The sequence below is a fragment of the Lonchura striata genome, chromosome 9 (assembly GCF_046129695.1).
Source record: "Lonchura striata isolate bLonStr1 chromosome 9, bLonStr1.mat, whole genome shotgun sequence".
Lineage (NCBI taxonomy): Eukaryota > Metazoa > Chordata > Aves > Passeriformes > Estrildidae > Lonchura > Lonchura striata.
The window spans coordinates 13,750,263-13,774,828 of record NC_134611.1 but is presented as its reverse complement, the minus strand read 5'-3'; the positions used below and the strand labels follow the sequence as shown (position 1 = coordinate 13,774,828).

The 24,566-nt window shown below is 59.5% G+C and overlaps 3 protein-coding genes across 4 annotated transcripts; 2 read left to right on the top strand and 1 right to left on the bottom strand.

Moving 5' to 3' along the window:
* Window positions 1–5,741: 5,741 nt before the first annotated feature.
* Window positions 5,742–12,884, top strand: PLK3 (polo like kinase 3). 2 transcript variants are annotated; one of them, XM_077785371.1, is made up of 16 exons: window positions 5,742–5,900; window positions 6,673–6,780; window positions 6,859–6,975; window positions 7,388–7,517; window positions 7,605–7,692; window positions 8,229–8,324; window positions 8,992–9,187; window positions 9,541–9,667; window positions 10,063–10,172; window positions 10,251–10,368; window positions 10,463–10,546; window positions 10,748–10,910; window positions 11,010–11,139; window positions 11,343–11,453; window positions 11,838–12,068; window positions 12,099–12,884. In XM_077785371.1, the coding sequence occupies exons 1-15, from the start codon at window positions 5,742–5,744 to the stop codon at window positions 12,030–12,032; spliced, it is 1,932 nt and encodes a 643-aa protein (XP_077641497.1). In that variant the 3' UTR covers window positions 12,033–12,068; window positions 12,099–12,884. The 2 variants fall into 2 exon arrangements, with proteins under 2 accessions (XP_077641497.1, XP_031361412.1); XM_031505552.2 differs by having other exon boundaries at window positions 11,838–12,884.
* A 755-nt stretch (window positions 12,885–13,639) lies between these two features.
* DYNLT4 (dynein light chain Tctex-type 4) lies at window positions 13,640–14,296 on the bottom strand. Its single transcript, XM_021530197.3, has one exon. The coding sequence runs from the start codon at window positions 14,285–14,287 to the stop codon at window positions 13,640–13,642; it is 648 nt and encodes a 215-aa protein (XP_021385872.2). The 5' UTR covers window positions 14,288–14,296.
* A 2,031-nt stretch (window positions 14,297–16,327) lies between these two features.
* BTBD19 (BTB domain containing 19) lies at window positions 16,328–24,226 on the top strand. The gene is given in 9 exon segments (XM_031505483.2): window positions 16,328–16,371; window positions 16,373–16,528; window positions 18,999–19,236; window positions 19,665–19,718; window positions 21,239–21,298; window positions 22,365–22,433; window positions 22,762–22,893; window positions 23,067–23,192; window positions 23,316–24,226. Coding segments are annotated over 9 exon segments (1,014 nt in total). The 3' UTR covers window positions 23,451–24,226.
* Window positions 24,227–24,566: the final 340 nt, after the last annotated feature.

The following is a 24,566-nucleotide window of genomic DNA, read 5'->3' as shown; positions in this document are numbered from 1 at the left end:
GATCTGTGGCGTTTGCAGCAGGCTGACGCCTTCCCCACCCCTGTTGTAAATCCTGGTACAAAGCAAAGGCTCTGCTGGATTTTAGCCAGTGCCCAGCTCTGCTCTGCCAGAGCGACAAAGAGGCTCCAGGGATGCTGGGCAAGACCCTCACTGGGCCATCCAGGGCAGGGGAGGGTAGATGGGATAGGAGTGAAGTCCACCATCCCTGCACTCCCCACATCCCCAAAGCACAAAGGGATGAAACCACACTGCCAGGAGTAAAATGATATATTTCTTACTGAGAGCTGGATCCTACAGGGCTGTCTGCAAGGGGCCTGATGCCGCTCTGTTTGTGTGTGCACTTCACACACCCACTCCCACAAGTGTGCACACACACGTGCCATGAAGCAGCACATGTGCCAGTGTGGGGTGGGCAGCAGGCAGAGCCACCACAGGCTTCCCCTGACAAGCCCAGGGCACCCCATCCAAACGTGACACCCCCTGCACACCACACAGGCAGGACCAGCCCTGTTTCATGTCTCCAGACCGTGTTCTGTGCAGGTTGGAGAGCAGCACGTCTGTGCCAGACACCGTCTGGCTCCAACAAGAGAAGAAGCTCTGGTCAGTGGGTCTGGCACTCACAGCATCATCACTTGATCCCCAAAACCAGCCCCCACCTTCCCTGCATGTCCTTCCTCAGGCACCACCAGCCTGTGGTAGGGTCTCCAGAGCCTGAAGCACCCTTGCAGCCTTGCCCAGCTGCAGCACATGGCAAGCGAGGGATTCACACGATAGCACAGGGGAAGGGATGGGTATTTGGGGGTGCAGCTTTGCAAACAGCCACTGTCAGCCACGGCAGGACAACTCATGCCTCCCTTGTTCTGGTGGCTTTCACTCCTGCCCAGCCCCTGGCATCCTACTGGTGTGTCCAGACACAGCCCAGGTCCTGGCATCAGTGCAGGTCGATGGTCTCGTACTCCAGGTTGTCCGAGTCCTCCAGCTCGATGCCGGGTACCAGGTTGTAATAGCTGGTTGTGTGACTCATGTAGATCTTCTCCCGGTCAGCAGAGTCCTTCAGGACTTCACTCACACTGACAGTGTCCACCTCTGGCTCACTGCCCAGCTCCTCTGCCCTTGGTGCTGGGGTGCCCAGCTGCCCTTCATGGGATGGCACCTGGGAACTGCTGGGGGATCCCACCTGGATCTCCACCTCCTCATAGAGGTCTCTGCCACTCTCTAGTGGATCCACGAAGGGCTGGAGCACAACCTGCTTCCCCAGCAGCACTTTCTTCTCAGTCTTGGAGGGAGCAGCAGGCAGCTCATAGGGGATATAGTGGTGGGGCTCTGCAGACACTGGCACGTCGCTCCTCTCTGCCATGGCCCGGTGGCTCTGGGACCTGCCCTGAAGGCTGTAGTTGGTCTTTTTCTTCTGCCGGCAGAAGCACCAAGCGATGCTGGTGAGGATGAGGAGAGGGGGCAGGCAGATGAAGAGGGCGGTGAGGCCGTGTGAGCGGCACAGCTCATCCCGGGGGATGCTCCGGAGCCCCACACCGTGGTAGTGCTCTGGTGTGTGGCAGATAACCTCAGCAGCCTGGCTGGACCAACCCTCCAGGTTGGTTAGCAAAGCACAGCTGCAGTCCCAGCTGTTGTTGGAGAGCTGAAGCTGGAGCAGAGATGGCTTCAGGAGGCTGGCAGGAAGAAAGGTGAGAGCATTGAAGCCCAGGTAGACCTCCTGGACCTGGGAAGATGCTTTCAGGAAGGACCTGGGTAGCTCCTGAAGCTGATTGCTGTCCAGATAAAGAACCCTCAAATTAGGGGCATTTTCTAGAAAGCTTCCAGGGAGACTTTCCAGCAGGTTGTGACTTAAGTGTAAGATTTCCAAGGCAGGAGGGACTCCCTGTGCGTTGCTGATGGCCGTGATGCTGCAGTGGGAGAGGTAGAGCTCCCGCAGCCCCTGCACCCCCACCAGTGCACCCCAGTCTAGGTGGGTGATGTTGGAGCTGGTGAAGTTGAGGCAGCAGCTCTCGGGGAGCGGAGCCTCCCGGAAAGCCTGGTAGTCCATGGGCTCCGAGCAGTTGCAGATTGGCGGTGCTGGGTCGAGGGCAAGGCCGGCAGCGAGCAGGAGGCTGCCCCAGAGGGACGCGGTGCCCAGCCCGGCGCCTGCGGGGAGAGAGAGGGGACGGTGACTCCCTGTGCCACCTGCCCTCCCGCTCCCTTTCTCCAGCCTTCCCGGCGGGGGAAAGTGAACCCCACTTCTCGTCCCCACCGCGAAAGGACCCTCCCGCCGCAGGTCCTCCCGGAGCCGTCCTCCGGTGCCACCGTCCCCGCCAGCCCGGGGCTGCCTCTCCCGCCGTGTCCCGCTGCTCCGGCGGGTGCCCGCGGGCAGCGAGCGACCCCCGGAGCCACGGCCGTGCCCCCGTGCCCTGCCCGGCCTCACCTGCCGCCGCCCGCCCCATCCTCCGGGGCTGCTCCGCGTCCCGCCGCGCTCCCGCGGGCGCGGCCGCCGGCTCCGCCTCGCCGCGGGGCGGCCCCGCCACATCCCGCCCCGGCCCCGCCGCCGTCCGGCCCGGCCCTGGTCGCCCTTCAGCCCCCCCGTGCTCTCGCAAGGGTCCCGCCAGCCGTGGGCCTGTGCAGCGGTACCCCCAAATTACTCTTGACCCAGCTCCCCTGCAGTCAATCAACCCGGGGTCCCCCCTTATTCTGCCCTCCTCCATAAACCGTAGTTCCTCCATAAGCCATAGCTCCATAACCCATTCCTTCATCACCCTTCCCCTCTGCATTCCCCAGAAAGAATGTCCCTTCCCAACCTCTCCCGCTCTGCCCCGCCAGAAGCCATGTGTCCCTCCAGTCCTGTCTTTACTCCATCATCAGCCCCCCCAAACACCTGGAAAGGGGCTGGGCTGGGCTCTGCTGAATTTGTCTTCCTCCTGGGATGGGGAGAGGGTTCTGCCCGGCTGGGTGCAGCTGCCAGCTCCACTGGGGAAAGGATGCAGAGTGCACATTCTTGCCGGATGGGGACCAAAAGGGGAGCATCGCACTCCATCACGGGACCCCTTATCAATTCCCTTCATCCCACCCAAGTCCCAGGCCAGTAGTAAGGAGGAGCAGAGTCAGACATGAGCACTACATCCCTCAGAAAAGCAGTGCTGGAGAGGGGAGCTCTGTTTTCACACCCTGAAAGTGCATGTGCACTCACTACAGGGTAAATTGGGTAAACTGATGCACATGGCATGTACCAACAGCTCTTTGCTTGGGTGCCGATGTAGATGGGTAAGACAGGACCTGGGCTGAGCGTGTCCAGTACTGTGGTGCCTTGTGCCCCAGTTCCTGGGGTGCCTTGGCTCCTGTTGGTGCTGGTTCTTCCTTCACCAGCTCACCCAAGGGACCAACCACTCTCTCCATCCTCCTCCTTGGTGGCTGCAGCCCCATGCTTTGCAGAGCTGTGCTGAGGGATGGGAACACCCCACTCCTGAGGGTGTCAGGGCTGTCACCCCAGTCTTGGGGAGCTTGTCTGCACCCCGATGCTTGGCTGGTGTTGCTCTTGCAGCCGAGGCACTGCATGCAGGGCACACAGCAGGGCACACAGCAATGCAGGACACACAGCAGGGCACACAGCAATGCCCTGCAGCTGCCCTGAGAGGGCAGCCCTGGTGCAGGCGTGAGCTGGCAGCTGGGTTCAGCTCCCCTGCTGTGATATTTTACCACATGCACAAGGGGAAAAAGGTTTCCTAATATCTAGATGGAATTTCCCTTGATGCAGCTTGCATTGTGTGCCTGTCATGATTTTACTGTACACAGCCCCAAAGAGCCTGACTCCCTTTTCCTATAACTCCACCTAACTAGCTGCGGGCAGTCAGGAGTTCACCCCAGAGCCTCCCCTTCCCCAGGTCCAACAGGCTGGTGATCTTAAACCACAGCTCCTCCCACTGCCCCAGATCAGTGACGGGAAAACCCGTGATGAGATGCTGTGCATCACAGGGGACCGGGGCTGCAGGCGGCGGGGTCTGCTCCCAGGCTCCGTCCCTCCTGGAGAGGAGGTGCCTCAGCCTTGGCAGGACATGGGCTGTGGGGCACATCTCTGGCCCAAGGACTCAGCCAGGGGCAGTGGGGAGCAGGAGCACGGATGGTAGCTCTTGGTCCTCGCAGGTCCCCGTGTCCCTCTGTGGGAAATCCCAGGACAGTCCCTGTCTGTCACATCATCCCCAGACAGGTCCCCGGGGCCCTCCTGGGTGCCTCCACCCACACACTGCCTTCAGACGCTGACTCAGCTCCGGAGCTGGGGCCTCCATCGGAAAACCTGTGATGCCACCGGTGCCCGGGGAGCCCCGGGGCCGCGATGGAAACAGGCAGCTCCCCTCAGGGGCAGCAGCATCCCAGCCTGCTCCTGAGCCATGTGTGCTGATGGGCACTGAGTCTGTGTGCTTCCCCTACGAAAGCTGGAAACACAAGAGAAAAACAGTCAGATATGTGCTGTTTCCTCTTTGTCTTCAGGCAGGTTTTCTCAGTTTTTCGGCAGAAAAAAATACAGAATTAATTCGTCCCCAGTACCCTAGGGTGAAAGGGGATGTGGGATGTGCTGGGAAGAACGGGGCTGTTTCCTGGAGTGCTCATATAAAACCATCAGCATATTCTGGAGCACAGTGCGGCCAGAGCCCTGAGCAGCAGTGGGGAGAAACTGAGGCACGGGATGGTCACAGAGTCACCCTGTGCGTGGTGTGAGCAAGGGAAGGACAGCGGGAAGATTGAGGAGCTCTTGCTACACTGCTGCTTCAGACTCGGGGGGGGGGTGTGGGGTGTGAGTTTGCGGCCACCTCTGGCAGCTCCCACGCCCGTGGGGAGGGAGAGATGCCAAGCGCCGGCTCCCAGGGCCCGTTCGGGCGGCAGCGCGGCGTGCGCTCGTCGCGGCCATCAGGGAGCAGCAGCGGCCGCCGCTGCTCGCCCTGTCAGCCGGGCACCCGCGGCAGCACAGCCCCCCGGGCACCGAGCGGCAAGCGTGGATCCCACCAGCTCTGCATCTTCCGCTGGTCCCTGTGCGCCCAGCGCCCCAGCTGCGACCCCCTCTGCTGCGCCCTGGCGCAGAATGAAAGGATCTTGGGGAGTGGCCACCTGCCTCCAAGTTTGTCATACGGCAGGGAGGGACATGTCCGGGCCCACAGGAAACACAGGGGCTTTGAAAACCCTCCCTGGGCCAAAACCTTCCCATGGGGAGGAGGTGTGAGGACCGCAGCTGGGCGTGTGGCGCAGGCTGGGAACACCTGTGAGGGGAAACACCCTGTGAGAAGGTGTTTTGTGTGTGTGTGTATTTACAGATGTGCATGGGAGGCGGCTGTGAATGTCCTGGGAGACAGGGGACGGAGCTCTGCGCGTTTGCGGGGTCTCAGCGTGACCGTAGCAGAACCCCGAGTCAAGGGGAGGTTGTCCCTGTCCCTAGGATGGGGATGCAGCTTCTGAGGGACATCACGGTGTGCGCAGGGGTGGGCCCCGTGCAGCGGAGGCAGCGAGCCGCTAACGGGGCTGCATCCCGGGTGTCACAGCTGGCAGCGGGATGCCCGCGCATTCCCGGAATTCCGAAACCCTTCCCCGGTGCTGCGGCCCCTTTAAGGGCAGCACGGGGCCGCCCGGGGGCGGAGCTCCGCCGGTGACGTCACCGCGGCCCTGATAAAGGCGGCGGGATTCCCGGGACGGCAGCGGCGGCGCGCGCCGGCGGGGCCACGTGCGCGGGGCGGCGGAGCCCCGGGACCCTCCCGTCCTCCCGCGCCGCCATGGACTCCGCCGGCCTCTTCCCGCCCTTCCCCGCCGCCGCCCTCCCCGCGCGGCCCGCGCCCGCCCCGGCGCCCCCGCCCCGCGCGGCCGAGACCACCCGCATCATCACCGACCCGGTCTCCGGCCGCTCCTACTGCAAGGGCCGCCTGCTGGGAAAGGTACCGGGAATGGGGAAAGGGGGCTGGGCCGTCGCGGGGGGCAGCGGCTGCGCCGGGGTGAGCCGGTGGGGACGAGGGGAGGGGCGGGGGCTGCGCGCCTGCTCGACCCCCCCCCACCCCGGGCCGCCCGGGGCTGGATGCAGCCCCCCGGCCGCCGCCCCCACCGTCCCCGCCTCGCCCGGCGGGCCCGCAGCAGTGCTGGAAGCCGTGAATCACCCGGGCTGGCTGCGTGCCTTGGCGGCTATCGGAGCCGCATCGGTTTCGGGGCGCCCCGCGGGGTGTGCGTGGGCCGGTGGGTGCCCCGGTTCCCAGGGGTGCCGGCTCGCACCGCTCCGCCGCACGCAACTTTTCCTCCGGCTGACAGCAGCGTGTGTAGGAGGAGGATGTCGGTTCCCAGCCCGGCCCGAGTGGGCTCAGCGGCTGAGTGTGCAGATTGGAGGGTGACATCACGGCAGGAAAAACCTGTCTCCATGGGGCTGCCTTTCGATGGCCTCCGGTCCCCGGGCTTCCTGCCCTGCGCAGGACTTTCCAGGTTGATCTATCATGTGGAAAGATGCAAAGTCCGGCCGTAGTGGGAGGGAAAATGCCCTGGAGGTTTTACAAGAAATGGGTGAAGAAAATGCCTGGTTGAGAGCATCATAGTTCAGATCTTAGTGGGCGACTCAGCAGGAGGGAGCGTGTGACGCTGCCAGGGAAGGGAGGAGGAGGCTTGTAAGCAGACAGGGGTAAGGAGCTGTCTCCCACCCACCCGTAACCACCTCTTCCCTTGCAGGGTGGGTTTGCACGATGCTATGAAATGACAGACCTCTCCAGCAACAAAACCTATGCCGTGAAGGTCATCCCGCACAGCAGGGTGGCTAAACCTCACCAGCGGGAGAAGGTGGGTGCCATGCAGCTGGTGGGGTGCTGGGGAGCAGCAGCTCACCTGGGCTCATCTGACACTGCTGCTCTCTCACAGATCACCAATGAGATCGAGCTACATCGGGACTTGCACCATAAGCACATTGTCAAGTTCTCCCACTACTTTGAGGACTCGGAGAGCATCTACATCTTCCTGGAGCACTGCAGTAGGAAGGTCAGTGCTGCTGTGGCCTCCTTGTCAAAGGATCTCCTAGACAGCCATAGCTGCTTGGAGCAGGCCTTGCGGAGGTGTTTGTTAGCAGTCCCCTTCTCCTGAGCTGTCACACCCTCTGAGCTCACCCTAAGCAGAGTGGTTTTGCACGGCACTGGGCACTCCAGCAGCTCTGTCTTTCTTGGACTGCCTGCTCATGGTGTGGCCACCATAAGTCCAGAGGTTCCCATGGCTCTGACGAGCAGCCTCAACCTCATGTGGGGAGTTGGCTGAGGTCATGGCTGTGAAAGAAGGATTATTTGTGAATGTGCAACTTCTGGAAGAACTGGCTTTGACCCTGCCTACCCTGTGCCTTGTCAGCAGGGCTGTCTGTTCTCCCTTCCTGCATCACAAGCTGTCTTCTCTCCCTTTGCAGTCCCTGGCCCACATCTGGAAGGCCCGCCATACTCTGCTGGAGCCCGAAGTGCGCTATTACCTCAAACAGATCATCTCAGGCTTGAAATACCTTCACCTCAAGGGCATCCTGCACAGAGACCTCAAGCTTGGTGAGTGCTGTGGTTGGCACATGGTGTTGTGTGGGGAGCAAGCTGTCCCCAAGGGACTTGTGGTGACACATCGCCCTTGACTTGCAGGCAACTTCTTCATCAATGAAAACATGGAGCTGAAAGTGGGGGACTTTGGGCTGGCTGCTTGCCAGGATGTCTCTGACCAGAAGAAAAAGTACGTTTGAGGTTTTCCTTTTTCAGAATCCTCCAGGGTTTCACTCTTCTTCCTGTGGCTTCCCAGGAGAGTGGAGGGGCAAGGGGTCCCTCCTGGTCTTGGGAGAAGCAGCCTTAGGGCCCCTTCCTGGGTTGAGGGAGCAATTCCTGCTCCAGCTGCAGGCAAAGCGAGGGGGCTGGGGGTTTTGTGGCTCCTCCAGGAATGAGCTTGCAGCCGTCGGGGAGAACAATGTGTTGACTACTGCTATTGTGCCTGCCTGGCTGCCGTGCCGGCTGCACAGGCTGGGACACAAAGGCTCTGTTCCTCCTCAGCTCTGGGACAGGTCTTCCCAACAGCTCCCCAAGAGCAGCTGCTGCTGACCTCTGTGAGCTGGAGAGGAGGGAGTCTGTATGGGCCTCCTTATAGATGGCGAGGGGGCCACAAAGAGCAAAATGGAGTGAGGGGAGGACAAGGCTGTAAGCTAAATCCCAGGGCTAGGGGGAGGCTGTCTGTGAGGGGATGAAGAGCATGCACTGATCTGGTGCTCTGCCCCACAGGACAATATGTGGGACCCCCAACTACCTGGCTCCAGAAGTGCTGCTGAGACAGGGCCATGGGCCAGAGTCGGACGTGTGGTCTCTGGGCTGTGTCATGTAAGTCTGTGCTGCTGGGTGGGGAGGGGTCCAGGCACCCTGCCTGGGCTGGGGGCAGCTGCTCTGTGGGCAACACAATGAGGAAGTTTTCGTGTGCTGTGCCTTGTGGCTCTGCAGCGGTTGCTGAGAGGCAGGGGGAGGGGAAGCAACTGGCTGGATCCTGCTCAGCCTTACTGTGGAGCAGGTGCTGCCTGTAGCCATCCTGGGATGCTGTGTGGGGACTGTGCAAGCAGGACCTGCATGGGGTGGGTGTGCTCATGCCGCACTCGGCTCCGGTTCAAAGCAGGCTTGACCGCACCGTGAACCTGATAAACAACGGAAAATCTGTGGCTGCCGCGCTGTTTGCTCAGGGAGTGATCGCCGTTTCGGCACATCCAGCCCCTCACCCGGCTGCTGCCTGCTCCATTTTCCACCCTGGTGGCCACGCGGGTGGGAGCAGCGGGTGGCCTTTGCCTGCCAGCTCTTTGTCCTTCCTCAAGGCTCCTTGCCTGTTGCTCTAACAGTTGCTAGGAGGAAGCATGGCCGGATGTGAGCATGGCAGTTGGGGCTGGAAGTGCTGTTCTCAGCCAGGTGTGGCCAGCCAAATGCCAATAACTTCCTTGCTTTAAGTGCTGCTGAGTCACAAGCCTGGTGGGGATCTGACAGTGGCATGCATGTTCCCTCCCAGGTACACCCTGCTGTGTGGGAACCCTCCCTTTGAGACCTCTGACCTCAAGGAGACCTACAGGTGTATCAAGAAAGTGGAATACACCCTCCCTGTCTTCCTCTCCCTGCCTGCCAAGCACCTCATCACTGGCATCCTCAGACCCAACCCCAAGGACCGCCTCACCCTTGAGGAGATTTTGGACCATGAGTTCTTCAAGGTGAGTGGGTGGGGACCTGGGTCAAGAGACCCTTCACCAGGTGGGATGAGGTTTTTTTGGGCTGTGCAGGGTGTTGTCCTTGTCCTGTACAAAGTGTCAGTCCTTCAAAGGAAGCAGCCGCTGTCCTGCCCAAATGCCAGCCAGAGGAACTGAGGGATCTGCTGTGCTTCTGCTGCCTTGTTGCTATAGCAAGGGGTTGTTTCCTGTGCTGATGCCAGTCATGGTTTTGAGGCTTCACGGAAACACAAGCTGGCTGTCAGGAGGGCTGTGAATGACTGTGGTCAGCCCAGGGCAGCTGCTCTGCCTGGAGCATGTGGCCTGTGGAAACCAAACCTCTCCCTTGACCTCTGCAGGGCTACACTCCTGAGAAACTCCCTCCCAGCAGCTGTGTGATGGCTCCAGAGTTGAGTCCCCCAAATCCTGCAAAGACTCTGTTTGCTAAAGTCACCAAGACACTCTTCAGGAAGAAGAAGCCCAAGGGTAAGTTTGTGCATTGCCAAGGAGCCTCTGGGTGACTCTTCCTTCAGGAAGAAGTGGATCCTGTTTTCTGGAGAGACCTCCTGATGGATCTCTCTGGACCCCATGCCTGGGTACAGCACAGGCTGGGTGTGCCCCTGCCTTTCTTGTGCTGGTGGCCTGGCATGGGTGTGTGCCTGGAGAGCGGATACTGTGCCACAACCCACGGGACAGTTCCTCCTGGAAGTCCTTTGTTGCATGAGAACTGGGAAGTGAAAGTGGGAGGCAGCTGTCTGACACCCTCCTTGCCTCCATGGGCATGGGAACAGATAAGGGAGAGCTGAGCTACTGGGAGGGGTGGCCTGGATGTTGCCGGCCTCTATGCTCAGCAGTGTACTCATCTCTTGCTCTCTCCTCAGCCAGGAAAGGCTCTTCAGAGGACAGGGATGACCTCTCCAAGCTGGTTACTGGGCTGATGAAGACCTCAATCTGTCGTCAGATTAGCTATAAAACTGTGGAAGGGAATGAGGTGAGAACCTTTCCGAGGCCATGCACACCCTTGTTTGGCGGAGCAGGCAGACAATGATAAAGCCAGGTCTCTCCACAGGCCACTCCTGTATCATGCCGCAGTGCCAGCTCCAGCCCCGTGGAGACAGTGGTGGAGGAGACTTCTCACAAGTCTGCGTCTCCCTCCATCCGGGGAACGATGGCCAGCAGCTGTGAAGGTGAGCAATACCTGTCCCAGCCACCCCAAGCTTCCTGTCATGCCTGGGCTGATAGTGGGGCCAGCTGACTCAGCCTCTCATCTTCTCCCCACAGCCTTTGAAGATTGCATCACTGCCTCTGCCATCATTGAGTCAGCTGTCCGGCTTCTGCGGACCTGCCTCTCCTCCATGCCTCCAGGTAAACTGGTTGGACTGCTCTGGGATGGGATAGGGGGCTGTGCATCCCCTTCCCTGTGGGATGAAGGCATGGCTGCTACTTGGGGTACAGATAGCACCCTAAATGGTGCCAGAGCCTGCTGTAGGGATCTGTTCCCTCTGGGCAGGTGAGATGGACAGGGGCTGGCTGGCTGCACTGCTCACCTCCTCTCTTCTCCAACAGCGGAGAAAAACCCAGCTTCCCTGGCCCGCCATGAGCACTTTGTCTGGGTGAGCAAGTGGGTGGATTATTCCAACAAGTATGGCTTTGGCTACCAGCTCTCCAACCGCAGCATTGGGGTCCTCTTCAACAACGGCACGCACATGACGCTTTCCCCCAACCACAGGTGAGCGGTGGGAATGGGGCTGATCTGTCTCTAGGAGAGCCCCTTGGGTGGGAAGGGGAGTCTGTACCATCCCCAAAACTTGTGCTCTGCTCCCTCCAGGACTGTACATTACAACCCAACCAACAGCAAACACCTGGTGTTCTCTGTGTCTGCCATCCCCGAGCAGCTGCAGGGACAGATGAGTGTCTTGCGCTACTTTGCGTCCTACATGGAGCAGCATCTCATGAAGGTGAGTGCTGGACATTGGGTTATGGCTTGACCACACCATTTAGCTGGCTGGACTCCCTGCTTGCAGCTGTGGCCAGGTGGACACACAGGGTTGTGCCATGGGAGTGGGGACTCCACTGAGGGGGTACCCAGCTTTGTTGTGTGCACTGTTGGAAGTGCTCCCATGTGTGGGACCAGTGTCTTATGCAGACCCTTCTCTCAAAGGGAGGTGACCTGCCCAGCATAGATGACCTTGGACAGCCAGCCCTGCTCCTCCTGCAGTGGGTGAAGACTGACCAAGCCTTGCTCATGCTCTTCAGCAGTGGCACCCTCCAGGTATGTGTGGGGCACAGTGGAGATGCCCAGACCCTTGTGAAGAGGAGGCCAGATAGGGGTCTTCTGGTCTGTGTTGGAGCTCATCTGCCACAGCCCAAATGGAAAATACAGCTGTGAAAACAGCTGTGCGTGCATGATGTTGCTCCAGTGCCTGGAGCTGCTGGTTGCAGCTTCCCCAGCCCATGGAGAGACATAGCACTTCAGCTGGATGCTTCTGTCTGCCCCTGTGCTAGGGCTGGCTCATTCCTGCCGTGGGGCATGGGCAAGGGTGCTCCCGGGCAGGCTGGGGAGGAGGAACGGGTTGAGGCAGGAAATGTGGCTTCATCCTGGCTCCTAACGTGCTGTGGGAAGCATGGCTTAAACCAAGCCCAACCTGTCTCCTAGGTGAATTTCTACAACGACCACACCAAGGTGATCATTAGCAAGCCTGACCACTCCTGCCTTGTCACCTACATCAACCGGGAGCGCAACTCTTACACTTACAAGCTGTGCAGCATCCAGGAGCTGGGCTGCTCTCCTGAGCTTCAGCACCGCCTCAGATACATCCTCAAGCTTCTCCAAGAATGGGCTGAGGCCTAGCCTGGGACCTTGGGGGCACCCTGTCTGGACTTGGAGGTTTTCCCCTGCCCTCCCATGGGATGGGAGGGATGATGTGGTGCTGGCTATCCCCCTGAGCACTGTGTATCCTGGTGCTCAGCTGGACTCTGGACTAAGACATGTGGATGTGGTTACAGCAGCAGGTCTGGATATCCTTGCTGCTCCCTGGCTCTGGGCAATCGCTGTCTTCCCACTGGCAGCTCCTGCTCTGGTGGTGCTGGTCCTGATGGAATGGACTGGGTGTTACAGGGAGGTGGTGGTGGATGAGTGTTCTGCAGCTGGGTTTGGGGCTGGCTGAGCCTTGTTTAGGGCTGGCAACAACTACCTGTGGTGGAGGCTCAGGCTCCCCTGCCCCAGCTGATGCATCAGTTGCACAGACCCTTTGCATGGCCTGGACATGGCTGGCACAGTTTTGATCTCAAACTTCAGGTGCTGTGGGATAGGAAAACCCCTTCCCAGGAATGGGCAGGGGTGAAGGGTGCTGTCTGCCCTGCCAGGGGCTCTCTGGGCTGGTGTGTGCCACTCCACAACTGTTACACTAAGGAGGGACTTGTGCTGGGCCCAGCTGGGCTCAGTCTCTTCCCAATTTGTGAATTGTCTGGTACAACCTGAGGTTTGATAAAGGGTGGGGGATGGGATCTGAGGACTTGCCTGGAGAAGCCCTCATTTTTTTGGGACCCAGGGTTGTTTCTTATTTCAAGGCAGTCTCTGCCATGTGGGACTATTTATGTATCTTATTTATATGGAATTTATTTATTTTCCTGTTGGTCTGTCCATGTGCAGTTCCCTTCTCCCTGAGTCACCTCAATAAAAACTTATTTGTGTAAGGGCAAACTATGTCTGCCTTATTTGAAGTTAGAGTCACAAAAGGGCTTCAGCATCATTCTTGCTCCAGAGCTGCTTCTGCCTGTTGGGGATAACCCTTCTTGCCACTGATTGCTGCTGGGCAATAAGGTCAGGGAGGCAGGATGGCCATGAAAAGCCCTTGTGGTACCTCCACTGCCTTTCATGGGACTGGCACAAAGGGCACAGTTAGCTCTTGCTTATGCTGGTGGAGCCTTGGAGCTGCCTCAAGTTCTCCTTGCTGCTGCCAAACGCATTCCCAGTCTTTTCTGTACTTGGACCCAACCCAGCTGCTCTCCTGATTCTGCTGAGCTGCAGAAGGCAGGAGCTATGACCCAGGTGGTGGAGGGGTTGCCTGAGCCCTTGCGTTGACATTTCGTGTGATGGGATATGAGCTGGGCATGAAGCCAGGAAAGAGCTCTGTGAGCTTGCTTTGAAGGTGATCTGTGTAATCAATCTGCCTGGGAGCAGCTTGGGCTGTGGGAAGCAGCCTGGGCTGCTCCAACAGCCTTGGGCAGTTGCCTGTTCCAGGGAAATCCAGCCTTTTGTTGTGTTTGCTGCTGCCTCGGTCTCTTTGCAAACCGTAGTACTGGGAACTGCAGTGTGGGTGTGAGCTGAGGCTGGAGTGAGCATCCATATCTTGCTCCTTGCACACACCCTGGCCCAAGACTCCTGGATGAAACCTCTTTATTTCAGCTGCTCTTTCCCTACAGCTCTACAAGACTGGGTGGACAGAGAGGCATGTGCTACTCGAAGTAGACCCCATACACTGTGGCTACAGCAAAGAGGGAGGCGTTGGAGAAGGTGGCAGAGGCAAAGCTGTCAGTCTCAGGGTCCCATAGTCCCCGGCTGGCCACCAAGAGGCTCTGCTGGCCCTGCTGGCCCAGCACCACGTGGCAGACCAGCTTGTAGCGGGGTGGCACCACCTCCTTGGCCTGGTTCTGCAGCAGCTCAGTCAGGCTCTGGGCTAGTGGGCCATTGCCCTGGGGACTGTATACACTGCTCCCCAAGGCATGGGCCAGGGTGCCCTCCAGCACCCTCTGCACCCGCTGTGCATCAAACTCGCAGCCTTTGTCTGGTCCCATTCTGTAAGTGTTTTCCAGACGGGTCTTGAGGATGGGCTGGAAAATTGGGAGCCCAGAGAAGCTAACACGTCTGTGGAGCATCCAGGGGCCAAGGGAGGGACGCCTGCTCCCCGGGACCATCCCGAATGAGCTGCGGCGGCTGAGGATGGAGTTGCGGCGGGAGAGCAGCGCGGGTGGTTTGCTGTCCTCAGTGCCCCGCGCTGCGGGCTGGGACCCACGGCATGTAGTGCGGAGTGAAGGGGCTTCAGAGTTGGCTGCAGCCAGCACCTGGGCTAGCAGGGCTGCCTCTGGGATGGGCTGCTCAGCCATAGGGGTGGCCTGCAAAGGACATATACCTGAGTGTTAGGTGAGGCCGGTGTCTTGTAGCCTCTCCATTCCCCTGCCTCTCTACCTCACTTCTCCCTGGCCTCTGCAAATCCCATGCCTTCTGGCATGTGAATCTCTGTGAGATGACATGCAGAGGGGCTGGGAGATCCATGGCAACTGTCTTCCCTTCTCCGGTGCCTCCATGCCCATCAGACCCAGCCAGCTGGGGCTGATCCAATGCATGGTCCACACAACCCCCTGCTCTCCCATCCCTTCCCCTGGCACAGGTGAGTGACTCTTTCCCCAGTGTTCTGGTCTGCATCTGATCTCACACTTACCATAAGTTCCACTCCTGTCCTTGCAGAGTAAACCCAGGGGAATTGTCTCTGGTGGATGTCACTGCCCTGGACCAAACTTTATCTTGCAAGTTGCTGTGAGCAGGGCCAAACCTGTTGTGTTCCTGGAAGGTGAAGTGTTGCTATGTGACACTGTAGGTCTCCAGGACTGTTCTGGGGCATGGCTTCTGTAACTCCTTGTTTCCTGGTCCCTGGATAGCCCTGTTCCCCTTCACTTCTGCCCTCTCTGCATTTTCAGCTGTGTCAGCACAGGGATGTGGTTATTCCAGGCGTGTGCCCTCCAATCTCAGCTCCCTGCTAGCCCTGAAAAATGCAGGCTGGTGTTGGATGTGCAAGACAAGAACAGGGGGTGGAGAGTATCAACTGTGATCCCTACTTTGTGCCCTGACCATGGGTTGCACTGGGACTGAGTCCTCCAACAGCTTGATTTTGCTCAGACATTTGCATCCTTAGGCTACTTATGCCCCACTGCACCAAGGGAGAGTGTGAATGGGTGGGCACCATTGAATCATATAATCACATAGTGGGTTGTGTTGGAAAGGACCTTAGAGACCATCTAGTTCCAAATCACCTGCAATGGGCAGGGATGCCACCCCTAGAGCAGATTGCGCAGAGCCCTATCCAACCCAGCCTTGAACACTTCCAGGGACTGTATGGAGCACAGCCCTGGCACATGCCAGGGACTCTGCTGCTGTAATGCCTGCAGGGTGAGCAGGTCCCTGGGGGCTCCTGACCCTGGCTGGAGTTTCTCTCTGCCAGTGGAGCCCAGCCCAGCTGGTACGACACAGCTGTTCCATCAATGTGCCTTTGTCTGGCCTGGCTGCTGAGCTATTTGAGGAAAGTGGAGACAGCTTTTGTGCTTCTATCTCCGGTTGGAGGTATTTATAGCCTGCCTCTACTAGCGCTGCCAAGCACGCTGCCAGCTAGACCCCATTCCCTTGGGTGCTGCCTCAGCTCTGAGCCCCATTCCTGCCTCTCCTTCTGACATCCACTGACAAGCAAGGGTGGATCCCTCCATGGGCAGTCCCCTCCTTGCACTGCCTGGGGCCAGCCAAGGCTTGGAGAATGTCACAGGACTTGGTTTGGGCTTAGGTGAGCAGGTTGCTCTAGTGGGCTGATCTATGGGTGGCATCCCTGCCCATGGCAAGGGGGTTGGAGCTAAATGGTCGCTTCCCACCCAAGCCTTTCTATGCGGCTGGTGATGCTTTTTTCTCTCTGCAAGCACCTGTACCCTAAGCAGACATGAGAGCTGTGCAGGGCTCTGGCCTGGAACATCGCAGGAGAGAAGGCTTCTCCCATTTCAGGGGACAAATCTTCCTGCCGAGCTCCAGTGCTGCTGCTGGGGACTCGGCCATGCCCAAGGCCTTTCCATGGGGGCTGTGGAGGTGAGGGCGATTTCCGTGCATGTGCTGCCTTTTCCAAAATCTCAGCTGGCTGCGTCTCTTCACCTTATCTCTTTGCTCCGCAGCAAAGCCACCAGCTTGGGCCGCAAAGTCCCTGTGCCAGGCGTGCCGGAGCCGCGAAACACGGCAAGGAATTCCACTCGCTGCGAGGCGCAGCCCCGCTTCCCCGCGCGGGGAGCGCCGGCCGGAGCCGCCTCGGCAGCAGGGCCGTGCTTCTCGCCTCAGTGTCCCATCGCTGCCTCCGCCGCTCGCCCGGCAGCGCTGCCGGCCAGGCTTCCCTAGCAATGGGCCGTGCCGCCCGCCGCAGCTCCCCGCCGGCCTCCCGGCAGTTCCGCGCTCCCTCCCGCCATCCCCCGGCCCGCCCGCGCCTCCTTCCGCCGCTCCCTCAGGCCGCCCATGGCCGGACCCTGCTCGGCGCGGCTGCAGGGCGACGCGGCCGCCTTCAGCGCCGCCCTGCGCACCCTGGTCAACAACCCCCAGTTCAGGTGAGGGCCCGGGGCGCGCCTCCCCCCCAGCCCCGCCGAAGCTGCTCCGCGCTGTTCCCCGCAGCCCCGAGCCCTCCTCGCTGTTCCCCGCAGCCCCGAGCCCTCCTCGTTGTTTTCCCGCAGCCCCGAGCCCTCCGTGTTGTTTTCCCCGCAGCCCCGAGCCCTCCGTGTTGTTTTCCCCGCAGCCCCGAGCCCTCCTCGCTGTTTTCCCCGCAGCCCCGAGCCCTCCTCGCTGTTCCCCGCAGCCCCGAGCCCTCCTCGCTGTTTTCCCGCAGCCCCGAGCCCTCCTCGCTGTTTTCCCGCAGCCCCGAGCACTCCGTGCTGTTTTCCCCGCAGCCCCGAGTTCTCCTCGCTGTGTTCTCCGCAGCCCCGAGCCCTCCGCGCTGTTTTCCCCGCAGCCCCGAGTTCTCCTCGCTGTGTTCTCCGCAGCCCCGAGCCCTCCTCGCTGTTTTCCCGCAGCCCCGAGCACTCCGTGCTGTTTTCCCCGCAGCCCCGAGCCCTCCTCGCTGTTCCCCGCAGCCCCGAGCCCTCCGTGCTGTTTTCCCCGCAGCCCCGAGCCCTCCGCGCTGTTCCCCGCAGCCCCGAGCCCTCCGTGCTGTTTTCCCCGCAGCCCCGAGCCCTCGCTGCTGGGGCCGCCGTGGCTTGTGCAGCGCTCCCCGCACACCCGCATGCCAGCAGGAGTCCCGGGCTGCCCGGGTGTAGCCCACCCTGCGCAGCCATCATCTCTCAGGCGGAGGGAAAGTTCTCAGGAGTGCCCAGACCCCCTCTGCCCCCAGGCACGGTGCCAACAGGGCAAGGCAGTAATCCCAGGATAAATCCTGTGCTTAGGCACTTGCCCTTGCTGGGAATGGGGCTACATTGAGCTCCCCAGGGGTAGCTTTCTCCCTTGCTCAGTTCCTCTCCCACCTGGCTTTACTGGTGTTTTATCCCCAGAGGGCATGCGACAGCATGGCATCCCTACTCACAGGGTGTGGCATTCCTGCCACCCCTTGCCAGAGCAGAGATGGAGATGCTGCTTTGGCTTCCCTCACCCACATGGTATGTCCTGCCTGCCTGTGGGCCTCTTCACCCACTTCCTGCTGAGGCCTGGCCAGCCTATCTAAGGAATGCCAGAGCTATCTAAGGAAATCCCCATTCCTGCTGAAATTTTTGGCCACCCAGAAGAGAAATCCCAGTGAAAACTCCCCAGCCACAGCACCAGGAAGCAGAGGAGTGGCTGACAGTGCCTGGTTATTCTCAGCCTACATCCTGCTGCTCACATCTTTCAGCCCATACCTCTTATCCAGCATCCTGCAATCTGCATCCTGCAACCTGAAATCTGTGCTCTGCATCCATCTATTTCATCCCACATCCTGCATCCTTTCTCCTGTAGCCTGTACCTCACAGCCTGCACTCTGTAGCCTTTGTTCTGCATCCCACATCCTACAATCTTTGGTTTGCACCCATCCTGCAGCCTGTGTCCTTCATCCCAGACCTTGCATGCCATCATCACAGCTGGCATTCCACATCTCACAGCCTGCATCCTGCATTCTCCTTGCTCCTCTTGGCCTCTGGACCTCAATCACAGAAGAGTTTATCATGATCCCCTTTGCAGGAGCAGTCATGGAGGACCTGCTGGGCTCTGCTCACAGCAGCCATCCTGCCCCAGCTGTGTATTTCCTGATAGACATTTGGGATGACCCAGGTGTCTTTCCTTCTGGTGGTCACATACACTTCCCTGTAGGACACTCTGAGGGTCAGGCCATGGGTTTGTGCATGCCCTCATAGCAGTGAGAATTTGGGTGGCATGTCTTCTGTTCACTGGCCTGCTGGGATGGTGAAAGGAAAAACGGGATAGATGGGCTGTAGCTGCAGGTGTGCTCAGGTTGGAGACTCCATGTCCTTTACCTGCTTCTTTTTCCCTGATCTTGCCCTGCTTTCTTGGGGCCATGGAACTGGGGAAACATTCTTGGGAGGGGAGGGTTATAGGGGATCAGGGCAACAGGATGGTCCCTGTGCTCTAGTGTATGCCACAAGCTGTCCTGTTGCACCACTGCCAGCCCTGCTGGCAGCTATGCCAGAGACTTCACATCCCTGAGATGATGAGTCAGTTCCCATGAGTCAAGGAGGCTGATCCCGATGACAGTGATGCTTTCCTTGGCTCTGCTATGCCAAAAGAGAAAGTCACTTTCTCTAGCTGTCCTTGGCCTTTCTCTGCCCTGCTCGGTGCCAGCACCCAGGGCTCTCCATGCTTTCCAGAGCACCTGTCATGCTCACCTCGCCTGCAGCATTCAAATGGCTAGAAAGAGCCACCAACAAGGTCCCCACTGTTCCCCTGTTGGGACAAACCCCTGGGTTAAAAGTAAAGGGTACTGCCCTGCTGTGCCAGGCACTCAGCAGGGCCCTTCCTGTGTGCCCTGTGCCAGCCCAGGGAAGGCTGTGCCCTTGCTTTCCAGGCACCATGTCCCTCACAGTCCCCTCTCCCCCGCAGCGATGTGATGTTCGTGGTGGGCCAGGAGCAGCAGAAGGTGTTTGCACACCGCTGTGTGCTGGCATGCCGCTGCCAGGTGTTCCGTGGGATGCTCAGCCAGGCACCAGTGGGCAGCCAGGACTCCTCCAGCAGCATCCAACCCCAAGGCCCTTTCATCCTGGGCAACGTGCAGCCTGAGGTCTTCTTGGCCGTCATTGAGTTCCTCTACACCAACAGTGTCACCCTCAACAGCCACATAGTGAGTGGGGATGAGGCTGGTGGGGACCATGGACATGGGAGGGACAAGAAGGGGATGCAGGGAAGGGGGTGCTTTGCAAGTCTTGGTGTGCCTAAGTTGGAGGAGGTGGTCTGTATGATGCTCTCTGGCTGGCTAACAGGGTAATGAATGTGTGGGGTCTCAACCCAGCATGGTGGGGTATCCACAGCACCTTGTCCCAGTCTTGGGACCTCTGGTTGTGCATATCCTGGATAGTGAGAATGGGGATACCACAGCAGGAAACCTAAATTTTTCTCCATGCATCAGCCTTATCTCCCACGCCCCGCTCCCACGTGGAGCTCCCATGGAAGCTGGAGCACACCTGCCCTTTACCCTGGTGGGCCCTTTACCCTGCTGTGCCTGTCCATGGCCCCGCACGCTGATGATCACAAGGTGCCTCTTGCCTGCAGGCACTGGAGGTGCTGACCTCATCGGTGGAGTATGGCTTGCAGGACCTGTGCAAGGTACAGTGCTGTTTGGGCTGAGGGTAGTGGTCCCTGAGTGTTCCCAGGCTTGACAGCACCCCAAGATGGTCCCTGCATGGCTGGTAGCTGGAGGTGCCTCTGAGGAAAGCACTGTGGAGCATCATGCAGGCTTGGCTCTGTTTCTCGATCCTAGGAGGTCTCTTCAGTGGGATTCCCCTTGAGTGGGTGCAGCAGCGGCCAGGAATCCCACAGGGGAATCCCGAGAAATCACAGGGAAGGACATAGAGTTTCACATACCCTGCACAGCAAAGGTCAGAAGGAAAGCCCCTGTGACTTTGCCAGCACGTGCTGCCCGGTCATCTGACAGGGTGATGCAGTTAAAGAGAGCCCCGGTCCTTGGCAGCAGTCAGCACCTCAGCTGACAGCCAAGGCAATGCTGCTTTGGGTAGGAAGGTTTTGGGAAGGCAGCAGGGAGCAAAGAGGAAGGATGGGAGCTGAACAAGGAGGGGCCAGGGAGCTGAAGCAGCTCAATGTTGGGGAGGGTGGCCAAGCCACGTCATCAGCCTGATTCCTGAATTACAGCCTGGCTGAACGCGTGACCCGACATCTCACACCCAGACTTCCCCTCCCTCCCCATCGCACTGGGAAAGTACCTCAGGAACTGAGGAATCGTGGGATCCTGTCTGCCAGTGGTGGAATGGGACCTGTGGAAACAAGATCAGCCAAAGCCCAGATGTGGCAGAGCTGTCAAACAGCTGTCTGGGAAGGGAAGGGATATAAGGAGTGTAGCAGAAAAGGGGGACCTGGTGTTCCTATCATGAGTCACATGTCACTACCCAGCAAATGCCTCCTGAGGGGAATGACCTGCATAGAGGAGGGGTGGGAGGGAAAGGGGCTGGTCAAGGACAGCTGGTGAAACCATGTCAATGTGCCCAGCTGCAGGGTGACCTCATATCCCTCCTGCCAATGACTCAGGGCCCTTCTGCCCCAGCTGACAGCTCCTCCCTGCGTGTCACATCCCCTTGGGTTTCCCAAGGACTCTGGTAGGCAGCTGAGATAAGCAAGAGAGAGAGGTCCCACTCACTGATAAACATGCTGGTCTGGCTGCATTCCACCTGCATCATCCATGTAGAGGATGTAGCTGGAGATGCTGGTCCCAGAACGCAGCTGGCAGGCAGGACTGGGGCACAGCTGAAGTCAGCAGTGCACTGCAGCTGGCACCAGGATTGTGCCCTGTGGCAGAACATGGGTGGCATCTGTAGACAGGATTAAGGGACCCACCTGGGCCTATCAAATTGGCTGGGTTTGGTCACATCAATCTTGGTCCCTGGTTCCATCAGTGGCCAAGCTGGCTGCCCATATCCACACTGCAAGACTTCATCCTACAGGCCATTGCTTATGAAATAAGCATAAGCCATTGCTTATGAAATCCTGGGGGACTGGAAATGCCTCTGCCCCACATTCCATGTGCTGGGGCTCAGGGGATGCTGAGAGTTGTGTGGGGGGATGGCAGGGTTGTGTCCCCAACTCTGCCCACCCTCTCCCTGTCTGCCTTACAGCTCTGTGTCAAGTTCATCAAGGACACGCTGAGTGTGGAGCAGGTCTGCGAGGCCCTGCAGGTAAGAGTGACACCAGTAGGGTCATAAAGTCTTAAAAATAATCTGTACAATTTCGGGGCAGGAACAGACTTCACCCTTCTATTTTGGATAGTGGGGCAGGATTTCCCACTCAGCCCTGGCCCAGCAGCTGCCCTGCCAACTCCCAGATCATTGGGGTTGTACCAGGGCTGCAAGGGACAGTGGGGCCACCAGAACCTGACAGAGAAGTGTCTCCTCTGTCAACCTGAGCAGGGCTGGCCAGAACTCCACAGTGCCAGGGCTTTGTCATCATCTGCATGAAACTGGGAGGCACTGGGTTTTGGGGAGCCAGTCCCAAAACCCCTGCTGAGAGCTGAGGCACCTAAAAATAGCCTTGCAAAGGTCCTAATGTCCCTGGCCATGCTACTTGGTGAGACCAAGACTGCTCCCCAGAAAAGGGGGATTTTTTTTTTGTCTCCCACAAGCTGAAATAATCTTGGGGTGAGGTGCCTGCCCCAGAACACAGAGCCCCAGCCAGATGTGATGCCAGACCACTGCGACATAAACGGAGCTAAAACTGGCCCAGAGGAAACAAAACAAGAAACCCCAAAACCCCAGAACAAAACAAACCTGAAGAAAACAGCTTGTCTGCCCTCCCCACTTACGTCAGCACTGGTCCCATGCTGTGGTGGAGTGGGACGTGATGTTCACCCTTCCTGTGCTGGTCCCGAGTACCCCACACACAGGGGCTGCTGTGGGGGGATGGGGTTGTGCCCACACAAGGAGCACGGAGGACTCGTGGTTTCATGTGCCTGTGGTGTTATCTTGTGAGAACAGCACCAGGGCCTCTCCCACACTGTGGGCTCGGTGAGGTGCCTGAGCAGAGGTGAAAAATTGTGTCCTGGGCATTAGAGCCACCAAAACATTTGCTGTTGGGCAGGCCAGAAAAGGAGGGAGCCTTGGTGCCCCTTCCTCCCCACCGTGATACCCAACCCAGAGAGATGTCTGCCTCACCTGTGTCCCTGACAGGGCCCATGTTTCTGTAGAGCTTTGGCAGTGAGTCCCTGCTGCCCTGGACCCTCTTGCAAGTGTCCGTGTTGTCTCACAGGCTGCGGTGACCTACGGGCAAGTGGACCTCCAGCAGCACTGCCTGGCCTTCATCGAGGGCTGCACCGCGGTACGGTGGCAGGTGATGGGGGAGCATGGTTGGGGTACCCCAGGGTGTGGGGGCACAGGGCATGGAGAACACTGCATGAGGCAAAGGAGCAGGGCCCATAAGGACAGCATGCCTGGAGGCTGGGAGACGAGCAAATGGCATTTGGAGAGAAGATACTGGGCGACTGGCAGAGGCAGGCTTGGGGGGTACTGGAGTGACATGGGATTGGAGTTTGGGTTGGGATGCTGGAGTGCCAGGCAGGAATGACACCAGGATGTGTCTGATGGATGAGGGTGGTGGTTGTGTGGGGTCCTGGTTCCAGCACCCCAGTGTTGTGGTGTGCTGGCAGGCAGTGGTGCAGACCCAGGGCTTCCGTGAGCTCTCCGACGTGGTGCTGGTGCGGGTGCTGCGCAGTGACCGCCTGGCCGCAGATGAGCTGGACCTGGTGCAGGCTGTGCGGGAGTGGGCACACGTCAGCTCGGTGAGTGTCATGCAGCAAGGACCACCCAGGGGTGCCTGGGCCCCCACCAGCCCAGGCTGGGAATGTAGGCACCCTATCCCTGAGCCCAGGGATCTGTGATGCATGCAGGCCCCTGCTTCCCCTGGTGCCCAGGACACCACCAGCCTCATCCCTCATATCCTGATCTCTGACAGGCTGTCCTGGAGCGTCCGGTGGCAGAGGTGGCTGCCCTGCCAGTGAGGGAGCTGCGTCTGCCCTTGCTGGCACCCAGTGAACTGGTGACACTGGAGAGCTACAACCAGCAGGACCTCCTCATCCCGGTGAGCTGCTGCCTGTTCTTAGTGTCTCCTGACTGACCTCTAGGGCTGGAGGGTGCTTCGGGATGGGCTGAGAACCACACTGTGGCAGTGCTGATGTCCCCATCTGTCTCCCCATCCCCACAGGTGGAGAACATCGCGGCAGCCTGGCGTGCCCACGCACTGAGGAAGGGCAGCGGGCTGCCCTCCCGCCTCTGCCGTCCCCGCCGGGGCACACGGCCCCGCGACCATCACCGTCACCTTGAGCCACACGCCAAGTAGGGGTTGGGCAGCGAGTTTTGTCCAGCCCAACCGGGGACTCTGCAGTGGGGCAGGGTGTGGGGCTGGGCACTGATGCTGCTGTGGGCAAGAGCATTGATAAGGGGCTTTGTCCCATGTCACAGTGTCAGGGCCAGGGCAGGATGCCTGGGTCACCCCCAAAAGTGATGCAGGGTCTGGGGGTAGGGTAGAACTGGGCTATGCGATGGGTGCAAGGACACTGCAGGCTGCCCAGGTAGTGACCCAAGGGTGGTGGGGTTGCAGAGATCCCTGCAGGATGGGGACCCAAGATGAGCTCCCCTTTCCCTGGGGCCGTGCTGCCCTCCCCCGGCAGCGGGGCCGTGCTGCAGTGGGAGAGAGCGCCAGCACCTCCAGGAGGGGCACGGAACCCTCCATGGCAGTAGCACGGGGACCCTGGGGCTTGGAGGGGGTGCAGGTAGGAGGGGACACGTGCATCTTTGCAGGCACCGCTGCACCGACAGGCTCCCACCCCCAGCCACCACCAAGCTCTACCAGCAGGCCACACACGCAGGACAGGCTGCCAACCCCCCCATGTGCCACACACACAGTGTGCAGCCCCCCCTTGCACCCCCCATTGAGTGTGTGCACACAGCTGGGTCTGTCTCAGGCACACATATCCCCCTTCCAGCTGTGTTCCCCAGGAGAAAGGGCCGGACACAGCAGGTAATTTATATATAATATATATATTTACTCTTTAAAAATAAACCTTCGGTCCCCACTACCGCCTGTACAAACTACAAAAATAAACCTTTGCTCTCTTTGATATAAATAACTTAGATGGCGTGGGGGGGGGGGGGGGCTGCCCGCCGTGCCCACGCCTGGCACGGGGACAGGGTCCCCAGGGCCACCCCTGCTCAGGGGCAGTGTCGGGGGGCCGCAGGCACAGCAAACACCGCTGGAGTTAAAGTGCTGGGTAACGGCGCGGACGGTGCCCGGGATGGGGACAGGGACAGGGGCTGGCTGCGGGGACAGCCCCGTTGCACAGGGACATGGTAAGAAATACCGTTTCCCAGCAAGATGTGCCTGGTGGCACCATGGGAGCCCACGTCAGCGTGCAGTGTCCCGTGCATGCTCAAGCCTGTGCCATCCCCTGGACAG